The sequence below is a fragment of the Taeniopygia guttata genome, chromosome 7 (assembly GCF_048771995.1).
Source record: "Taeniopygia guttata chromosome 7, bTaeGut7.mat, whole genome shotgun sequence".
In the NCBI taxonomy this organism is placed as follows: domain Eukaryota; kingdom Metazoa; phylum Chordata; class Aves; order Passeriformes; family Estrildidae; genus Taeniopygia; species Taeniopygia guttata.
In genome coordinates, this window is record NC_133032.1 from 6,678,329 (window position 1) to 6,699,804 (window position 21,476).

The window sequence follows — 21,476 nt, forward strand, 5'->3', positions numbered from 1 at the left end:
TACCATGGGCAGCAGGTGACTCAGAACTAGGTTAAACCAGCTCTGTAAAGAGGACATTAATATTTCCCCCTTTAGACAGGTATGAAATTAAGTCACTGCCTCCAAAATTTACTTGTGCCTTGTTTCTTGTTCTATTAGAGTATGGCACCATCTTGAAGGCCCTTTCTACCACCAACAAGAGTCTGAGGAGTTGTTATTTAGAGGAAATGCAGATCCTCCCTGATGGACAACAGGAAGCAATCAAGAGTCTCCAAATCCTACACAGCAACAGGTCACTCTTTGTGGGTCTAAATAATGGAGTGCTAAAAATTCCTTTGGAGAGATGCTCCATGTACAGAACAGAAGGGTAAGTAAATATGCAGCTCTGATATATCCCTGCTGAAGTGCATCTCCTGACAGATACATACATAACAGAAGCAATGAGGATAAGCAAATTTTTTTTTTTGTAAATGTTAATTAGTCCTCTTCAGAAATTAATCATATCTTTACCAAGTAAGGGTTTACAATATTTACTTCTGTTTTTGCTTTTTTTAAACATCATATTATAGTGTTGCTTTTATTAAGTCCATGTGTTTTCCTGGTGGCTCTTATTGGCAGTATGGCTGAGGGTTTTTGAATTTGGGTTGCAGCCAGCCTTTCCTTGATTATTGGAGTGATCACCTCTCAAACATAGGATTAGGCAGGAATGGGCTGTGTGGCGACTTCTTATTGCTTTTGGAAATCAATAGTTCATCTCAGCTATGTGTGACACCTCTTACACCTGGATAGATCCTGTACCTTGATTGTACTTTATAAAGGGAGTCAGAAAAATTACTTTTTCTAATTATCTGCCTTGGCTCCAGAGCAGTCTTCCACACAGGGCTATAGAAGGTTTTTGCATCCAAATGGTGCCTCTCCATTTAAGCAGGTGAAAGTGTGATAGCAACTGTTTGAGACAGATACTCAAATAATCTCACTGGGTGCTGTGGGCATTTGTTTCCATCTCTTGAGAATACTTTTCCTTCTCCTCTCATGTTTTTGCCTTGCTTCACTCTGTGAGTTTTGTGTGAAACTGATGTCCTCTGTGCTAGACAAGAAGAAGGATTTTGTTAGCAACATTTAAACAGATTCCCTCTTCCATGGCCTACTGCAAGATGTCCCTGTTCTCCTGCCAAAAAAACTGATATAGAAAATGTCACCATAACTTTATTTTCAACAAGTAGAGTTTATCTATCAGCTTGTCTAAATCCACGTATGTCTAAAACAGATGGACATAAAAGTGTTTAGTAAGAGAAAACCACAGCTGGAAAATGCCATCCTGTCCTCAGCCCTTAAAAGCAGAGATTTTAAAAGGTAGAACATAACAGCTGTCCTTTTCAGGCTGTCCTGTAGTCTCAGTCTGAGAATATTTATGAGTGTATACATATATATGATCCAGTTTCAAGAGAAATGAGTCCTTCCTTTCCTTTCCTAATCTTGAGTTCTGCTTTCCAGTAATTTATAGATGCTGTCCTATTTTCAGCCTGCCCAAGTACTTTGTATGACACTTCCATTAAAATTGAAATGTTGGAGGTTTGCCTTAAAATGGGGCAAGCAAGAAAAAAGAAGTGACTGGAGAGCAGACAGGTGGGTTATCTCACAGGACCACCATATTTAGATCCTGGAGGCTGCAGACCAGCCTTGTATAAGTTTATCCCAACAAAACAAAAACCAATCCTCACAAAGGTTCCGTTGCCTGCTACTGACCAAATGCAGCCACAGTTTTATGCAGTATATGGCACTGAGTCCTGGCTGAAATCACTTTAAAGTTTGTGTACCAGTGCTGGGTTTTTTCTCTAAAATGAACTTCCTGGATGCAATTTGGAGTGAAACGAGAAAACAGCTCAGTTCTCCAGGGTTGGGAGACTAAGATTTTGCCTCCATTGAATAGTTTCATGATAGAAATCAGCAAAACCCAGCCACTGGGCAATAGCAAGGTACATTAGATAGGGTCTCTTGATGGCACGGTGGGGTGTGATGTGGGAGGCCAGAATTTGCTGAATTGAGGTGCTGACCATTTAGTGTTCTTGTGTACATTGCAAATCATCCTTTGCCCTGTCGGTGAGTCTTGTGGAAGGATTGTGCATTTGGAAAAGGGAAGAAAATAATAAGAAAATGTTGGAAAGCCAAGAATTTCCATTTTTTTCATTTTTCATTTTTTTATTTGTTTGAGAAAATGTTTATGATATTATTATTGCATTTTTGGCTAAGAGTTTGCTTTTTTTTGTTTGTTTTCAGATTTGGGTTTTTGTTGTTGTTGGTGGTGGTTTTTAGTTTTTGGTTTCTTGGGGTTTTTTTTGTCTAGGAAATTTTCAACTGCAATTTTTTCAGCTGCAGGTGTTGGAACCCTTCCTCCCCTTAGCATCCTGGCTCTGTAGGTGATAAGTCAATTTGACCTCCTTTGTATTTCTTTCAATCCTGAACAGTATCAAGAAGGATATTTTAATTTCCTCCAGTGCATTCCACCTGGCACTTCTCCTGGGCTGTGATTTATTGCTTATTGTTGTGTCTATATTTAATACATGCCAATATTCAGCCACTATGGGAAGGAGGGGTCCCGCCCCTACAACGCTCCCTGCTTACTTTTTTGTTGGGCCGTGACTGGCCTCCTTGAAAAGCTCTGGTTTCATCAGCTTTTATAATGTAATTGTTTTGGTGGGGCGGCTCGGGAAGCTTGGAGGTGATGGAGAGAATTTGTGCCTCCCAGGCAGGAATACCACATTGTTTGTTGTAGGCTCTGCCTTCTGTTATCAGGAAACTTTTCAGCCTTTTAGACCCTGGGGGCTGATGCGGGTTTATGATTGCTGATACAGAGCTGTTACCTTCAACCTGCCTTCCTCCTCCTCCTCCCTGGAACAGGCAATCATATCGAGAGAAAATTGACCCTAGCATTGATCCTGACCAGCAATCCTTGCTGCTCTGCTGCTTTAAAACCTCGGGGCTTGCTACCAAGGCTCAGAATTGGGGCAGAGGGAAAACCAGCAGCAAAGGGAAGAGATAGAAAGGGATAAGGACTTCTGCCATCTCCTTTACTGTTTGTTTATTGACACGGCACCAATTTAATCTCTTAAATGGTGACTGGTAACTCAACCCCATGTCTTGATGTAGTGGCTGTCTGAGCAGTGTTTTGTGTGTGCCCACTGACCTGTCTCAGTCTGTCTTTTCAGAACAGCCACTCTTAGCAACCGGGCAATGGGAAGACGTCTGTAACATCAGCTGCCCAAATTTACAGGCTGGACTTGGCTGCAGGAACCTTCCCTTGTGTGTGTGTGTTCCTGGTGTTTGTCTTTCCTGCTCTCTTGAGTGCTGCCGTTCCCCACTCACTGGAGACTCTTAGGAAGATGCCAACATGAGAAAACCTACAAGTCCTTTGAATAAGCAGAATGTTTTGAAGGTTGCTTTGCTGGGTGATAGTTTGGCTGTGCTTGCTGCTGAATTTTGCATGGCTTTGAAATCTTTGTAACTTCCCTGCAATTTTCAAATGAGCTTTGATTTTTTTACTTCAAGTTGCCCCCAAGCTTTGGTGAGGAATATTTGAAGAACCAGTACTGCAGCCTTATCACTGACACCACTACATCTTTAGAATGTGCCTGAACAAAATCCTGAATCTGAATTTCAGAGAGCTGAGGACCTCAGATCTGAAGCATTATTTTCAAGTGGGATGTATCAATAAGGCACAATTTAGTAATTTTTTCAAACGCTGGGGTGCAGTTACTCATTTTTAGAATTGCAATCAGACAGATAGGAAAATGAAGCTGGTTGTAACCAGGAATAGTTTATGATCTCTTCCTGTTGGCTCTTTGCAGCATCAGAACCATGGGCTTCTGAGCACACTGAAACCCTGAGGTGGGCCAAGGATTTTGATTGCACATTTAAATGAGGAAAAGAAAATGTTTGGAAATAAGATGAGACAGTCTTGTGAACACCCACCCCTTCTCCTCTCCCTGTCCCAAGCAGTTTATTTTAATGCACCTAATTTTGATATTCGTTCCTTCTTCTTTCTCCTTCCATAATTTTTTTCTGCATAAAACTTGCAGTTAACACGATGCAAGTTGCAGTTTTGCATGTACAGCATGGTTCTGGGGGTAGTTTGGCTCACCTGTGCTGTCCCTGCCGTGCTGTGGGCACCTCTCAGGTGGTGTCAGTGCCACCTCAGGTTACCTTCATGCCAGTGTGGATCCTTCTGCTTCCAGAGCCAGGTCCTCTTGCATGCAGCTATGACATGCTCTTACCTGAACCCTTGCCTGCTTTTTGACCTGATTGCCAGAATTTGCTCTTGAGTCATGGTGAGGTTTTGCCTTCTTGCTTGGCCTAAATTCTTCTGCGCATCCCCTCCAGCCATGGTACTTAATGCAAAGCTGGCAGAAATGACTCAGCTGACAAGGACTCTTATTTGCGGACTTGATAGCTGTGAGAGAAGCACAGCTCACCTCTAAATAGCTCTGGGCCAGTGATCAGACAAACTAAGTACATATAGGTGAGTAACTCCTGAAATGGCTCCAGGGAGTTTTTGGAAGAAAAGGGTCAGCAGCTACACTGAAGAAGCAGAGAGTTTTCTGCTCTCTTTGTCTCTCCCCAAAGTGGAACTGTAGCTCCAAGCACCATCAGTGTACCACATCCACCTATGAGGGGTTTGAGATACCACGTGGAGGATTGCTTTGGAGTTTAATGTTATGTTCTTTTTTTTTTTTTTCAAACCTTATATGATGTAAAATCCTCTGTAACAAAGAAGTGAAGCACTTGAATGTAGGATTCTAAAACCTGAATTACAGGATTACCATATTTCAGGACTAGAGCTATTGGGGAATTTGTTTGGAGAAATAACATAGTCTGGGAAGAGGTATAAAAACTTTCCAGTTTGGGGGAAGGATTTAATTGAATAAAGGCTGGAAATCCTCTTACTTCTTCATCAGAATGATGATAGTTCCTTGAAGGACAAACAATGAACTATTGTTGGATAAAAAGAAAAATGTTTTAAAAGGTAGGTGAGGGAACAACAGGAACACTTGCTCAGTGGAGCCCAGCATTCAGCAGATCGCTGAGGCAACACTGATGGCCAGATTGTTCATCAAAGATCTTGAAAATCCAACACCCTTTTCTTAGCTAAGGCTGTTGAAAATCTGGCCCAGATTTTGTTTTGAAGATCTTCTGCCTGAGAGTTTAAAAAAATATTCAGCACATTGAATATCCGTTTAAAAATAGAGGCAAAAGGAAAGGTAACAGACTACAAAAATGTGATAAAGCTTAATCATTAATTTCCATCTGTTCTGGCTGATATGGCCTCTCCACAATTAAGGGAATTAGCTAATTATTGTATCACCAATAATGCTGAAAAGCTTTGGAAGACTTCATAGGCAGAAAGGAGAGTGCTCAGCCCAATGTTTTGTCATCCACAGTATCCAATAATACATCAGAATAAATCACTAAACATCTGGTTTGACATTCTGGTTGCATTTAAGAAAATAGCGAGACTCCCACTGACAGAGAATGAAGACATCAAACAGAACCATGATCACTAAAGCTCTTGGAAAGAATGAAGTTTGTAGATGAAATGGATCTGTGTTCTTTAAATAGAAGTACAAAATTATGCCATTTTCTCTATCCTGACAACACATTTGCATCTGCTGTAGCAGGCAATTACTCCCATTTTCTTTAATGTAGATGTTTATATATGTAAAGTTAAGTGCATCCATACCATTTGCAGGATATGGACCTCTAAGGTTTGAAGGGATGGTGAGGTCTAAGGAACGTGGCTTTCAGAACAGCAGTCAAAGAGCTTCACTTGAATAGTCTGGGAAACGGACGTGTCTGAAATTGGAAATAAAAAGCAGACAAGGCTAAGCTGGGGCATGTTTCCTGTAAGATGCCAGAGAGATTGGTTTTCAGTTTCATCTTATTTGACATCTTTAATGACATGGAAGAAAGAAAATAGCATACTTTGTAGATGGCATTTGAGTATGAAGGAATCACAAATAACAGTGAGGAGAGAAATGCAGTGCAGGGGCAGCAGGGAAAGCAGCAAGAGGCTGAATTTGAGGAATAAGCCTGTGCTGAGATTTCTGGTGTGTGTGTTGCTGAAAAAGAGAGAGGATACAAAATATGAAGGGGCTCTGCTCCCAACCACAGGAATTATTACATTTTTTCTCATTTCTACTAAATACTCAAACCAGTGACATGTATTATATTAATTTTAAGCAGCCTGTACACTTTTAGGCTCCCACTTTTAGTTCTGAAGTCTGGAAATGACCCTGAGTGAACAGAAGGGGTATTTAGCAGTAGCTGGAGTCCAGAGTAATACAATTGCTGAAACAGACAAAAGTCACTTCAGAAGAAGCCAAACAAAATCAGCTGATTTCAGGACTCACTTCCTTTTGTCTCCTTCCTATCATGACTAGGTTGCCAATTCATTTTGGCTTTGCCAGGAGGGAGGACACAGGTTGAGCATGCCAGGGCTTTTATTTGCTCCTTATTTTTAAAGCACCCTGCCAACAGGGCTTAGGAACAGTTTAGTGTATGGATCCTTTTACCTCAAGGAGGTTGGCTGTAGGCCAGCTCAGATCAATGCTGTCTAAAAAGTCATTACCATCTGATGCCTGCTAGGTGGGCTGTGTGAAATTACTTTCAACACAGCGGCAACTGACAGGAAAGCATGTCGTTTTCTTGGAATATGTTATGTTAGGATGACATCAATGCTATTGTTATACAAACAAGATTAATAACTAAAGCTACCAGCAAGCCCCAGGGCAGATATCCATTGCATCTGTCAATTCTTGCCATTTGCTACTATTATGTCATAAGATTTGTATTCTAGGCAATGGTCACATTCAGTAACGTGGCTCCTGATGAAAGGGTCTCCAGTCTTACTGCTGCTGTGCCTGGTTTTCTTCTTGTCTCAAGCTTCAGGCAGAATTTGCAGGGTAAAACATAAATGTGTCCAATGTTAATACTGAATTAATGTATTGCTACAGATGCATCATTAACTTTTTATCAGGAGATGTGCTGTCTTACCTGTTTGGGGAAGAGGAAGTATCTGGAGTCAGAGCAAATTTGGTTTTGCTGGTTCTAGTTTAAAATTGAAGTAAATATAAATGCATAAAATATGTATGGGTTATAGAAAATGTAATAGTGTACAGTCTGGTATCTTCTATCAAGATACTAAGTGTTGTAGAACTATTGCAACACTCCAGTCTGTAAGAGGTAAGCTGGATTTCAAGAATATCCATTTACTTAAGTGATGTTCTCTTGTTAAAAAGAGGGATGAACATTGTTTGATGGTGCTATAATTACATGGGAAGAAGCACTGGAGAATATATAGCAGGACCATTTCACTCCTTATACCGTGTTAAAATATCCCTGCATTAGAAGGCAGATGTGTTTGATCCTCAGGCTGTAATGGATGATCTAATATTTATTTGACTTTTCCAAGATACATTAATCTACAAAGGCTCTATTCAGTTTAATCTGCATCTTGTTGAGCAGAAAATAATTACCCAGATCTTAACAAAATCTAACTTTTACAAAGGAGCTGCTTCAATATGGATTACTTTGTGCAGCCTAGGTGACAACTGTAGGCTATTTTCAGGTTTCTTTGTCACACTGCTTTCTAAGTTTTCTGCCTTTGCAATTTTCTTTCCCATCCTAAGTTCCCATTTTAGTTTAACTTGTGTTCTTAAATCATCAGCGTCTTGCAGAGGCTACATAAAGCACCTGTCTGCATCTCATGTAGTGGATTTCCTCTTGCCTAAGCCACCCTTTGCCTGTCTCCACCCACGCCACCAAACCACAGCAATTTGCACACAGAGGTCTCAGATCTGCAGCCACAGAGCAGGAGCACAGGAGCAGAGCAGGTCTTATGTGACAGCTGCCTCCAGACAGTGACTGACACAGGGCAGGGACAGGGAGTAACACTTGAGTGCACTGATTTGCCCAAGCTGCCTTTCCAAAAGGATGCCTGGTCCCCTCTGCCTCTTCCCATATGGCAGCCTGGGGAGCATGTTTTCTTAAGGCTCAAAAGCTGCAGAGGCTTGGAAACGGTGCTGCTTTGCAACCCAGACAAACATGCCCTGCATTCAGGAATTCCTTCTGGCTATTCCTTTCATTAGGACTTCAATAGTATCTGAGTTTTCTTGTGGATGAATGATCCTGTCACTGGTAGTCAGAGACCCTCTGTACTTTTGTTTTTATTAGAGGTCAGTTTTGTTTGGCACAGTGACAAGAGTTTCTAAAAGTGTTCATGAAGGAACACTCCTTTTTTTTTTACTAATCTGTTTTACTAATGTAAACATAAATCCAGATTTAATCAGAGATGGCATTAATCTTCATGTTTGAATAAATGGAATGTTGTTGTATTTCACAGCTTTAAAAAGATAAATAAATTCCTATCCAATAAAGAAGTCACTGTTGCTAGAAGATGATGGAATGGGATGTCAGAAAGTAAGAAATTGAATAGTTGTGTAGCTTGTGCGAGGCCATAATCTATAAACTTCAATCGATTAAAGTGATATTGAAAATGGTAGGCCAGAAGGTGAACTCTAGCAAGAGTTTCCCTGATGTGGAAAAGAAAACGAGATAAAACTGCCTGAAAATCCTGTCTGTGCACTGCTTTTTTTTAATAAGCAATGTGTGTGACTCATAAATGGACTTCAGTTTTGGAGGTTGCTTTACACTGTGGCTTTAATTTATGCATTCAAAACAAATCATGTGCAAAGCAGCAATCACTGATGCTAAGCATGTGTGGGTGATAAATGACACATACACATTTCAGCTTCTCTGCCTCTGCATCCAATATCACACGCCAAAATACCAAACCTTGTCTGTCCAGATTAACATCACCTGCACCCCTCACAGTGGTGGTACCTGTGAGCTGCAGTATGCTCTTCCCAAGCAGAGCCCTGCTCCACAAATAGCCCTGTTAATTCCTTATGTAGTTTGTGGCTACTGGTCTCGAGGAAAGGGCAGTAACATCTGGCATGGAATATGTTATATTCACCAACTGAGAAATGAAGCTGCTACTTGACCAGCATCTGACTAAAGCAGCTCAGTTCCACTTGGCTTCTCTTCTCATGGGGAAAGATAATGAATTTGTACAGATCACTAACTCATTTCTGCAGTTTGAATTTTTAAAGGTATCAAAATTAGAGGGATTGTTAGAATGTCTGGTGCTTTTTTTCCCCTTTATAATCTTATTTTCTTAAACCACAATCATCCTTTTGATTCTCATTTTTCTCATTTCATGCCATCTGGCTTTAGGGAAGACAGAGGTCCACTCTTCCTTGCACGGGTTATTGAGGTTGTCAGTAATTATGATTCAGTTGGCTGGAAGTTAATATGGTTATTTGTTTAGTTCATCCCCTCTGCAGGTTGCTAGCAATGGGACAGTGAGCTAACCTTGTCAAGAAATGCCTGTCTGCCAAATACAGCCTCATGCTTACAACTAACTCAGCTAAAAACTCTTTATTGCTTGCAAAGGGCTGTTCCCTCACAGGTAACCATTCTAAGAGTGAAACAAACCAGTGTGGAATTGGAATTCAGAGATCCTATCCCCAAAAGAGTGAGGAGCACTCCTGCGCTGCCCATGCGCCTGAGATGCTGAGCATGGATGAAGCTTGCTCAGTGCCCTGCAGGATCAGATTTATAAATGTTTGCACTGCACCAGTGGATGTGCCTCTGATGGACTGATTGGTGATGTCCATGGGGTCTAAAGAACCAGGTACAGAGACAGTTCTTGTGTCTCCCTGACAAACGGGACCTTCACTGCAGGTTCCAAGCTCGTGACCGAAAACACAGAACTGTCTCCTGATGCAGTGAGGATCTGTGAGCAAACACAGTTTGGGAAGGAATTTGTCAGCCTTTGTCTCTAGAGCCCTGCCTCTGCACCATGTCCTGCCATTCCATTCCTATTTGCTATTAGTCATAAAAAAAAAGGAGTGATAAAAAGTTAAATGAAAGAGAGGAAATGAAAACTGAGAGAGTAAGTACAACCTGGCAGATGAAAGGAGCAGAGTTCTTAGTTGTAAATATTTCAAATTAGTTTTGTGGCTCTTGGTACAAAATGGCATTTTTATGTGTGTTCTGTCTGGTAGTAAGAATGGGAAGAGGCTATAGTAATTCTGTCTTTCCTCTGGTCTGTCAAAGCCTAACTTCTTGGGTCTGGTTCCACTGATTTGATGACTCATTTTCAGTCTAAAGTTTTAACTTTCAGAGAAAAATGACCAAAAGATGAGGTTGTCGAGACCCAGAGCAAATTTCCCCATTAAAGTAGGAATGAAAAACTTTTTAAATACAGATGGTTAAGCTTTAATGAAGATTCTGAAAGAAGATGTCATTCAGAACATTACAAAAAAGAAGGATCTTGGACAGCATCAGCATACTGGAAGCAGAAGCCTTTTTACAGCACATACCATTAGTGAAGGCTCAGCACACAGAGTGTCAAAGACCATATAAAAACTCTTTTGAGTCATAGGTAAGAGTTTCCATTGACTTTAGTGGGCTGTGGTGAGTGTCCCTCTTGCAGAGTCCTAATCTTTTTTGTTATCCCTGCTGTAGAATGATTGCAACAGCCAACAACAGGGAGGCTTACAGCTCCCAAACAGCTGGCAGCAGGTGAGCTCTTATGAGCAAGATCTTATTTTCATGCAAATGACCTTAGTAAGTGAGAATGAGGAAATGGAGAAAAAAAATCTACCTTGAATAGGAGACACAAATGGAATTGTTTTTCAATTGAACTTTTCAGTGTATGCCTTTATGCCTCACACAACGCATTATTGTGAGGCAATGAATTAAAATTAATTACTATAGATAGTAATGCCCTATCAAAATAAATCCAGCCTCTTAGATATCTGTCAGGAGGTTCCAAGTCCTCACTGAATGTGAGGTTACTAGATGGCCAGAGGGAAACAGGGCATGGGCCATGTAGTGTCATCATCATCATCTTACTTTCACAAGCATCCCACTTTATAGGATTTCATTAAGTAAGTCATTAGCAGTAAGAGAGTCAGTGTTAACCTGCTATGCTCAGGTAGTCTTCTGGGATAATGGGTTCCCTCTGCCCCTGGGAATTGTGGTGGGAGATGACAGAATAGTGTCTCATTAGTTCCTTGAGGCATTCCCAGCCTGCTACTGAGGAGACTGAAGTGAAATATTCCCTTTATGTACAGTACAAAACCCGGGCAACTGAGCCAGTGGCAGAAGTCCCATTGCCTTTGAAGCATCAGAATTTCATTGTTGTATGTAAACTCCTTTGTATCTTATTTCACAGTATTTACATGCTGCCCTGCAAGACTGCAGGCCCTGTGGCCTCTGTGAGATTTTTCAGCAGTATCATAATACAAAATGGTATTTACATGTAAACATTTCAATTTATTTTGTATTATGGGCACAGGGAAATGCTGTGATATCTTTGCTTTTTCCACACCATGGTGCCTGATCTACTTAGAATGACAGTGTACTTCTGAAACATTTTGATTTGGGTATGCATGTGTGCTTGCATATATTTGTCTTTTGGTATGTGCTTGCTGATTTGGTTTTATCTTTTAATGACATAAACAGGGATATATATATTCTAAAGATACTGTAAGGGTATAAATTAGGATGGCTTTTGAAATGTTCACTAGAAGTATTTGCCAGAAATGTCATTTTCTTGCATTATGTACATTGTAATGCTTTTTCCTGCTTAAAAAAGGGAAAATATGGGCTAAATTTTGTGTAAGTAAATACATTTTTCCTCACCCCTAAGTGTATTACTGTTACCTAATAAAACAGGTTTCTCATCAGAGCTGAGGCAGATGAGTGTGCTCTGAGCCCTGAAGGGAGGCAGACAGCATAGCTATTTTGTTTTTAGATTTCAAATGGTTTTGAGGGCCTGCCATGAGATGAGGAGAAGTCCTGGGCTGTGATGTTTGTTAAATTACAGAGTGTGTGTTTTGACAGCCCAGCAGAGCTCAGGCTGGGTATAGGAACTCATTATACCCCAGATGTAGAGCACAGGGCGGGCTGCAACACCCGGCCAACAGGTGCTCTGCCAGCATTTCCCAGTGCCCATCACCAGGGCTCTGCCATGCCAGTCATTTCCCAGTGCCCATCATCAGGGTCTGCCATGCTGGCATTTCCCAGTGCCCATCATCAGGGTCTGCCATGCTGGCATTTCCCAGTGCCCATCACCAGGGTCTGCCATGCTGGCATTTCCCAGTGCCCATCACCAGGGTCTGCCATGCCAGTCATTTCCCAGTGCCCATCACCAGGGCCTGCCATGCTGGCATTTCCCAGTGCCCATCACCAGGGTCTGCCATGCTGGCATTTCCCAGTGCCCATCAACAGGGTCTGCCATGCTGGCATTTCCCAGTGCTCATCACCAGGGCTCTGCCATGCCAGTCATTTCCCAGTGCCCATCACCAGGGCTCTGCCATGCTGGCATTTCCCAGAGCCCATCACCAGGGCTCTGCCATGCCAGTCATTTCCCAGTGCCCATCACCAGGCTCTGCCATGCTGGCATTTCCCAGTGCCCATCACCAGGGTCTGCCATGCTGGCATTTCCCAGTGCCCATCACCAGGGCTCTGCCATGCCAGTCATTTCCCAGTGCCCATCACCAGGGCTCTGCCATGCTGGCATTTCCCAGTGCCCACCACCAGGGCTCTGCCATGCTGGCATTTCCCAGAGCCCATCACCAGGGTCTGCCATGCCAGTCATTTCCCAGTGCCCATCACCAGGGCCTGCCGTGCCAGGCATTTCGCAGGGCTCATGGCAGCTGATGGCCCATCTGCTGGAGGTCACAGCAGTGGCAGGGGAGCGGGGGCTGTGATTCAGTGAGTGCTCTGTGAGGGATCCCGAGCCGGCTGCTCCCAGCCAAGAGCAGCGCATTTGCTCCATGACATCCATTATGGCAGTGCCAGCAGAGTGGTCAGTGCCTAACTGGGCTATGCTGCAGCCTGCAGAGTGGCTGAGGGCTGCAGCACAGAACATACGGAGATTATTTCTTGAATTTATGCAGCACATGTTTTCCTATAAATTAAATTCAGAGAAAATGTGTATCATAATAGGGCGATGCTTGCAACAGCCTTCCCCGTTATGAATTACAATGACCTCTCTCAACTCGCTGGGTGCCCAGTGAAATGGCTTCATGCAATTGGAAACAATCGTGTATGTGGTGTCAGGGTCTGAAAGCCCGACCAAAAGGCTCTCTGAAGAACAGCAGGGCCTTCCCCCCGCCCCCTGCCTGCTTCTGCACTGCTTCTCTTTTCCACCTTTCAGAAACCGCCCGGTTTCCTCCTGAGGTGCCAAGTTGTCAGGCGGGTGGGCGGATGGCCCGGGGCGGCTCTGTACTGAGCTGGGCACTGCCCGCTCACATGTGGCACAGGGTAAATATTTGATGTTCTGTTGCCTGAGGCTGGGGTAAAATCATCTTTGCCATTTCCTTGGGTATGCTGAAGCAACTGAAGGAAAAATACCGTAGAGACGGTCATTGTAACACTTTCCTAAAGCATGAAAAATAAGTTATGTTCCTTACAACTCTGTGTGTGAAATCTTTAGCAGAGGAAATGTAGGATCGGAGCAAACTGGAAACTCATAATTAAAATATAAATATGTCTGTGTAATATATATATAAAGCAATGGGTACCAGACATCAGAAACAATCCGGGGTTTGCTTTGGGACAAATCACTGTGGAGTCAGTACAGACTAATAGAGTGTGTGAGGGACTTGCTTTTTCATTTGCAGCTGATTACAGGCTAATAGGATTTCAAAGATTTCTGGGAGGGAATAGTTCACATCTCATTGCATCGGGCAGGGGGGGAGGGGGGTTGATGTTTCGTTAATCATACTGATACCTTGCCTTAGAATACATTTTATTACTCTCCTGTTTAGCTTCTCAAACTGAATCTTTCCCTTCAGTCCCTTGCTGCTGTCTAATTGGCAGTTTTCAAGTCATTTGGGATTTTTTTGAAAGATCTTATCAGCCTTTTGCATGATAGAAGAGAATGGATCAGAGGGCTTAAAAATAGTGTTGTGAATCTTTTTAGGTTTAGTCTTCTCTTTGTCTTTCACTAATACATGCATGATGTGGCTTGTACCTTTATATTTTCTTAATGAAAATCAACAATTTGAAAGCAACTCATGGGAACGACCAATACAGCTGAATTTCATTGATACAGACGACTTCTGTGACTGATTTTCATCGTTTAGTGGCAGTGATAGCCCTGTATATTTTTGTTTAGCAGCTCACATGTTGGGAACACACACTTAGCCTGCAAATATGGATTCAGGAGGAAAATGAATACGGCAGTGTTCAAAGCAGCCAAAAGCTTAGAAATAATGTTCTGCTGTGACTTTTCCAAACTGACATCTTGATGCTGGGATTATAAATGAAACCATTGTTCCAGCAAAGACCAAGACTAATAGAAAGCCTTTATTACCAGTCCATTGGCTAATTCTGCTTGTCTAACCCCTTCAGATGGACACAGTGTCAGAAAACATCGTCACAGAGGTCGCTTTGTATGAGATTTGGCCTGCTGTGTGATTACAAGGGGGCTCAAAGATATCTCAATGACAAGTGTTCTTTGACTAAAATTTGTAGTCATTTTCTTTCCCAAGGCCTTGGAGAAGAGTGAAGTGATTTTTAATCTACAGCTTCTATGAGTGATATTTGCTTTGTGTCCTATCACCCTCCTATTCATTTTTTCCCCCCTTCCAAGCAGGTAAACCTCTGCTTAAAGAAATTGTTTCTTCTGCTGAGCCTCAGTGTGGTTGACAGCTGTCACATACAAGGACTATACTTGAATACATGTATTTAGAGCTGCCCAGTCTTAAAGGGCTTTAATATTTTGTCTTTGCACATGCAGGGAATGCCTGGGAGCCAGAGACCCTTACTGTGGCTGGGATAGCAAGCAGAAGCGATGCACCACCATTGAGGACAGCTCCAACATGAGCCTCTGGACCCAAAACATTACTGAGTGCCCAGTAAGTGGAAGGAGTGGAAACATGTTATATATAGTAATGTGTGCATGTGTGGAAGGGGAAGGTGTGGCAGCCTGAAGAGGTCTGGCTTTTCTAATCTGACTCCAGCAGACCTGAGACCAAATCTATATGATATTGCAAAGAGATGGCCTTTTTTCTTGATCCTGGTCTCCAAGAGATGCGTATAGAAAAGAAGTGTCTCTTCTTGAATCAGTTTGAGTTGACTCTCCAGCTCCCTTCCCAGCCACCCACCCTTCCATTATGACAATATCCAGTTCCTGGCTGTGATCCCCAGAAGCTGTCTGGCTGAGTATAATTCCTGCTGTTTGAACTGTACCTCCAAGATGGCTGGGAATGAAAAAGCAGTCTTGTTAAATAAATTGAGGGTGGAGGAGAAATTGTCATTAATACTCATTGTTATTATCTAATGTCAATTAGCATGTTAATACTGCTAAGTCCAGTAGATAGGGAGAGAGGAGTGGATGGGTTATATCTTCAGTACGTTATTTCTGTCTGGAGGTGCTGGGATGTTTATTCCCCTTATCTTCCTTACTCTAAAGATATTTTCCCAGGAAATATTAGTCATTACTTCAATCCATCCTCAGCTTGGCAGGCTTGAGTTTTTCACTGCTGGATTCAGAGACTTGTGTGTGTATAACCCTCCTGTGCTGAACTGGGATGCAGTGCTTCTTGATTGCCCATGCTGTTATCTCATCCTGCTTAATGCCTGTGTCTGTTGATAGGTGTGTGAGGTGTTAATCCTCTAGTTTGAACATGTCTGCTGTGGTGCACACTAGGGAACAAACTACTCCAAGTCATTGTTTCAAGGTCATAAAAATCCAATGCAGAATATTCAGGAGTTTGGCTGTTCTTGGGGTGCTAGTTTTACATTTATTTTAACATTCTGTTGTAGTTTATTTTCTGTGTAGATGCTCCTATTCTGTTACATATATCAGCCTTGTGCTCTTTGATTGACAGGCTGCCAAGCTGTTTAAAATCCACATGTGAGTGCTTCTTTTTTCTTTAACCCCTGCCACTCAATGGATCAAATTCACACTGACATGGAGTGGGACAGCTCATTTAAGCACCTGCATCAGCAATATCCAAGTATTTCCTTGTATTCAGTGCAGGAAAAAGGTCATGGTCATCAGAAGCAAGGGTCTAGAACAGCATGTACAGATGAGCACTGAAAGGGAAGGGGAATATAATGAACCAATGCCAAACTTCATTCCTGCAAAAGACCTGTCTGTGAGTTTAGTTGGATTAGTTACTTTCATAAGAAGCCGTGGCTTTTCCCACCCTCCTTTTCTGGGCTGAGCACCAGGCACTCAGCTGTGCTGGTACAGCTGTATGTGAGATCACAGTCAAGTGTGAAATGGTGTAGATTAAAAGCACCCCTCCCAAATAAACTTTTCCTAACCCAGCTCATGTCAGTGAGTTCTTCTGCAGCCTAGCCCACAAACAGATGTCCTGGCACTGCTGAGAGACTGGCGTTCAGCAACTTTTAAAGCCAGAACTGGCATATAATTGAATTATATCCTATATGGGCCAGGCATTTGTGTGAGTCAACCACAACACTAACACAACTTGACTGCTGCTCTTGTACAAACAGGCTTGTTCAAAGCTGATCTGAACATCTTTGTACAGCACTACATTGTGCCACAGATCCCCACTCTCCACAGCTTTCATATTAAGGGACTTTAGATAGAGGCTCAATCATGCAGTGTTAACATAATACACTGGGTAATGGTTACTGTATGGTATTCTAGATAACGTCCAGAATCTCAATTTTAACATTAAGGAATGGTAGTACACAAATTCCACAAACTAAACTGCTCTTCCATGTATGTGTCCATACTTTACTGGGGAGTCCTGATACAGGATTGTACCTGTTGTCCTGGGAGAAGGGAGTGAGGTGCACTTTGCTTTTAGAAAAACAGATGCATCCTGTTTTGTGATATCTTACTGATGCCAACATAAGCCACCAGCAGGAAAGGGGTGGCTTTAACTAATAAATTCTTAGCCAAGCTCATGGTGTCACTGTTGAAGGTGGTTGGCAAGTCAGGAATTGAGTATTCCCAGTAAAGTGTACCATCCTCCTTATCCTGAGCCAAACAATGATCTTCCTCCCAGGTTTTCATCCCAGTCCCACTCTGTGTTTCCAGCAAACCCCTATCTTAGTCATATTGCATATGTTCCATGATGCCTCATTTTCTTGCTATCACTGGCAGTTTCCTTACTCTGTTCTTGTGTATCTTGTACCCTGCTGTCGATTTGTGTGGACGCAGCTGCTCAGTCTCAGAGCTGCAGTGCCCAGGGTGATCCTGCTCTGGCCCACACTGAAGCACCTCCAGTGCACAGAGGAGTCTTTGGGTGCTGGGATTAAAATCCTTGAATCTCTGAAAACTGATTTTTTCCCATGTCCCAATGATGTTATACCCTGGGCAGTTTTGAATGGCTTTTCACGGGAATTGCAAAAAGGTGTTACAAGGACATAAAGTTCAGTTCCTTGCTCTGAACACTAGTTTGTTTCAAGGAAAATAATGCTACTTTATGGGCGGTCTTTTCTTCTAGATTTGATTTTATAAATGAAACTTTGCAAGAATTTTCAGCTTTCATCAAACAGCTAACATGGAAACTTCCAGATTAAGTAACTAAAGCTTGGCAAAGTTATAAGCAGTTGATATCTGAATCCCAAGGTACAGAATAGATTAATTGAAAGAACAAGGAGTTCTTCCAGTCTTACCTGTAATATCAGAATAAACATAGAAAATATCCTGGCAGTAGAGATTAGGAGTGGTCAGTCTGAATTTTTAGATCCTGCACATGAGCTTTTAGATTCTACAAGGAAGAAAAAAAAAAGATGAGGCCTTTGGTGTGAGTATGACAGTTTATAAAAGACAAGTATTCCAGAAATGGCAATATTGTCAGGTGAGAGAAAGGCATTTGATCAGATATGTTTTTAAAGATGTCCTCTCTGTCTGATGGGCACTGTGTAGGGTTCAAAGGATTTGCCTTGTAAAGGTATTCCTGAAAAAGATCAGTGCATATGGGGTTTTATCCCACTTCCTAAGTTTGCTCTTTTGAAGATATTTTTGTGGATTTAAAGATGGAATGATAATCCATATGTAACTTCTTAAGTATAAAATCTTCCCACATTCACAGTATGACATGTTTATAAATCTCAGCATTTTGGTTATGGTTGCTTATTTGTTTAATTTTTGGGTTGTTTCCCAGTATCGCTTATGAGCCAATGATTATTTACTAGCTTTTTTTTTTTTTTTTTAATTGATGCCACGAGCCATATCATCCCATTGATTTCTGAACAGAACTCCCTGCTGGAATCAGCAAGGCTATCTGGCTCAAAAATTAATAGAAATGATCCAATACATGGATTATGACTTTTGTAAGGCAGGAGGAAAAAGGTGATAAAAATCTACTATGAAATATTTCAAAGTATTTTGACTCCCCCCCTCCAATTTCTAGAAACCCAACTGTATTGATTTTTAAACAATGTTTAAAACAGCAAATTCAACAACAACAACAAAGCTCAGTGATCTCCTCTGTGGGCGTCTTGCCTTGAAACCTTCAGCCCAGAGCAAATTTTTACAACTACATGATAATCTATTGCAAACAAAGGCTTACAGCAGATGCCTGAAACCCCCAGCTGCAGTGAGGAGTGCAGGATCAGGTCTAAATTGCCTCCATGCCACTGCTGCATATTTTTGATGCTGCTGTAGATGGCTGAGAGGGGAAGATGACAACCCACCAGAGGTACATTCGGAGTGTTTGACGTAGTGCCAATCTTGGAGAACAAGCACAGAGCAGCATATTTCAGAGGATGAATGCTGGAAAACACTCATCCCATGGCTGTGGTTGGCTCCCTGCATGACTCCTGAGCAGGCTCACAGACCCTCTGTGCCTCAGTTTACTTGTCTGTAAAGCGGGGACAATCATTCCCCAGCTGGGGCAGCCCAGGGGACTGATCCTGCTGGCAGCAGAGCTCAGTGGAGCATGGCACTGTGGGGTAGCTGGCTCAGATTTGGGGCCAGGGCTGCTTGCCAGGGACCCAGTCTCTTCCTTCCTTCACCCTTCGTTGCGTGCAACACTGAGGCCAAATCCAGTGTTGTCTTTGCCAGCAGCTTTACCAAAGCTGCTGAGCACCCCACCACCACATGGGTCACCCCACAGGCATGAGCTGCTTGCAGGCAGCCACCATCTGTGCCATCTGCCTGCGAGGCCTGGCACTTTGGGATGGGGCATGGGGTGGGGAGCATGGAGGGAGCCAGCAGGGCAGAAGTGCATCATGGTGCTGTGCTGTTACAAGGGAGTAGCTGTACGCAGGCAGGGCCAGCACCAATCCCTTTCTGCACTGTGTTTCTCAAGTCAGTAGCAGAGGGGATGACAAGACAGGGATGTTCAGGGAAGCTTTCAAGACATGGTCTTGGGCTGCAGGATTTTCCAGTAGTGGTGGAGTAGGCATAAGAAGGCAGTAGTAGCCAGGAGGGATTCCAGGAGAAGCAAGTAGCGCGCATCCTTTCCAGACAGCCTTGGGGGCAAGGGCCCCAACTACCTGGTCTCCCAGCCCTCAGCTTAGGGCTCCCCTACAAGCACTGGTTAAAACATGGCACAGGAGAGCAAGCTCTGACACCCTGTGTACTGGAGGGTTGTCACCAGCCCTGGAACACTTCTGTTTCTCATGCTCTTGGTCTGCCAGGACTACTGTATTTTTCCTCCACTACACTGTGCAGGGAGCTGTCAAGTCCCAGCCTGTTCAGGGGTGTGCAGGCAGGAAGCAAAGGGCAAAGGGAACAGAGAGCAGCATGGTGTGGTCTATAAATTGTCTGGAGATGAATTCGTACTTTAGGTGACTATATTATCCTCAACATTAATGCTAGTCATCAGCATGTCCCTCACTTTTTGTTCTTCAGCCATTTAGGCTACGAATCAGTTTAGAAAGGGAAACAGTTCTTACTGCAGGTTTGGGCAGGGCCAAACTCAGTGAGGCCCCAGCCTCAGCTGCTCACTATGGTTATATGAACACTAACTTGGAAAATACTTGGCAGGAAGCCCTGCAGAGGCTGGAATATGATGGAGTGGGGTCAGTCAGTACTGGCCATGATGTTGCTTGAAAGGCTGAATGTGTGCAGCGTGGAACAGGGAGTGTGGTGTGGCAGATGGATGTTGCTCCTGGTGTGGCGCTGGCTGGGTTAGCTCAGTGCCTGTGTGCACATGTTAGGTATGCAGTGTGGAATTTGGAGGGTAAATATTGATGTGGCATTGTCTGAAAACAACTCTCTGTTTTGAATCCTGCTCGCAAGCACAGACAGCTCCCATCTAAGATGCATCCTAATCCCCCTGGCAGCCTTGTTTGGCATTTCTATTGTGGGCCTGTCTCCAGAAATGTAAACTTGCTATTAATGACTTTTTTTCTCTTAAAATTAGGTGAAAAACCTGACAACAAATGGAAGATTGGGGCCTTGGTCCCCATGGCAACTGTGTGAGCATTCAGACGGGGACAGCACAGGCTCCTGTATGTGTAGGTCACGTTCATGTGACAGCCCTCGTCCTCGATGTGGAGGTCGCAGCTGTGAAGGGGCCAGGATTGAGGTCGCAAATTGTTCAAGGTACCTCAGGGTCTTTGTGCTTCTCAAGGGAACAAGAACTGTGTGTGTCCACAGCTTAGCTGCTTCCCTGTGACCATGCCATTGTATCCCAGCCAATGTGAGGTGTGTGAGGTCCAGCTTGAAGTCAGTGTAAAATGAAGAAAACCAAGGGCTTTGAGCAAAGGGCCCTCAGTCATGGCTCTTGGAAGATGAGCACCCCAAATTACTGAACACTACACTGTGCCTTGGTTTCCCTTAGCTGTCCAGTGAGTAGTGACCCATCAGGAGGAGGTGAGTGAGGCAGAGGTAGTTGTCAGCCAGCTGAACAGCAGACTAAAAAATCAGTAAGCTCATAATTTTTCAGAGCTTGGGTTCCAAGGCCACTTTGCCAAAACCAAGCAGAGCTCCTTCAGAGCAACATTTGTAAGAACAGGGCTGAGCCTAGCTCCAGGCAAGGCTTGTTTGCCTTGTTCTGCGAGTCTGTGACCTGTCTGCAGCACAGCCTGGCTGCAGTGCAGGTGAGAGCAGCTCGTCATCCTCTGGCTCATCCTCTGGCAGCCAGCGGGCGCAGGAGGCGGCTGCTGGGACAGCGCTGGGACAGCACAGGCAGCTCAGCTGGGGCCAAAGCACTGCCTGCCCAGGGGAGCCTGAAGCTCAGCTTTGGCAGTATGAAAGCTAAGTGTCCTCCTGTAGGGTGCCCAAACATAGCCATGGTGTTTGTGTCTGTGGTACCCTACCACCCTCAGACTACATCATGCCATGACTCAAGGGGAGACGATGCAGTAGTGTAAGCACTGTTTAATCAGGGTGGGGGAAAGAGGATTTTGGTAAATATTGGGTCAGTACAGTTTTTATCTACTTTATCTTCTCCATAAACATTCATTCTATTAAGGACAGCTGCCTC

The 21,476-nt window shown here is 43.3% G+C and overlaps 1 protein-coding gene across 6 annotated transcripts in view; it reads left to right on the forward strand.

Annotated features, from left to right (window-relative positions):
* Positions 1-21,476, forward strand: part of SEMA5B (semaphorin 5B) — a 269,864-nt gene that overhangs the window by 211,699 nt on the left and 36,689 nt on the right. For all 6 annotated transcript variants that reach the window (XM_072932000.1, XM_030277145.4, XM_072932001.1 and 3 more), the window contains 3 exons: positions 139-346; positions 14,852-14,969; positions 20,412-20,593. In XM_072932000.1, the coding sequence (XP_072788101.1) occupies positions 139-346; positions 14,852-14,969; positions 20,412-20,593 (508 nt within the window). The remainder of the gene's footprint in view (positions 1-138; positions 347-14,851; positions 14,970-20,411; positions 20,594-21,476) is intronic.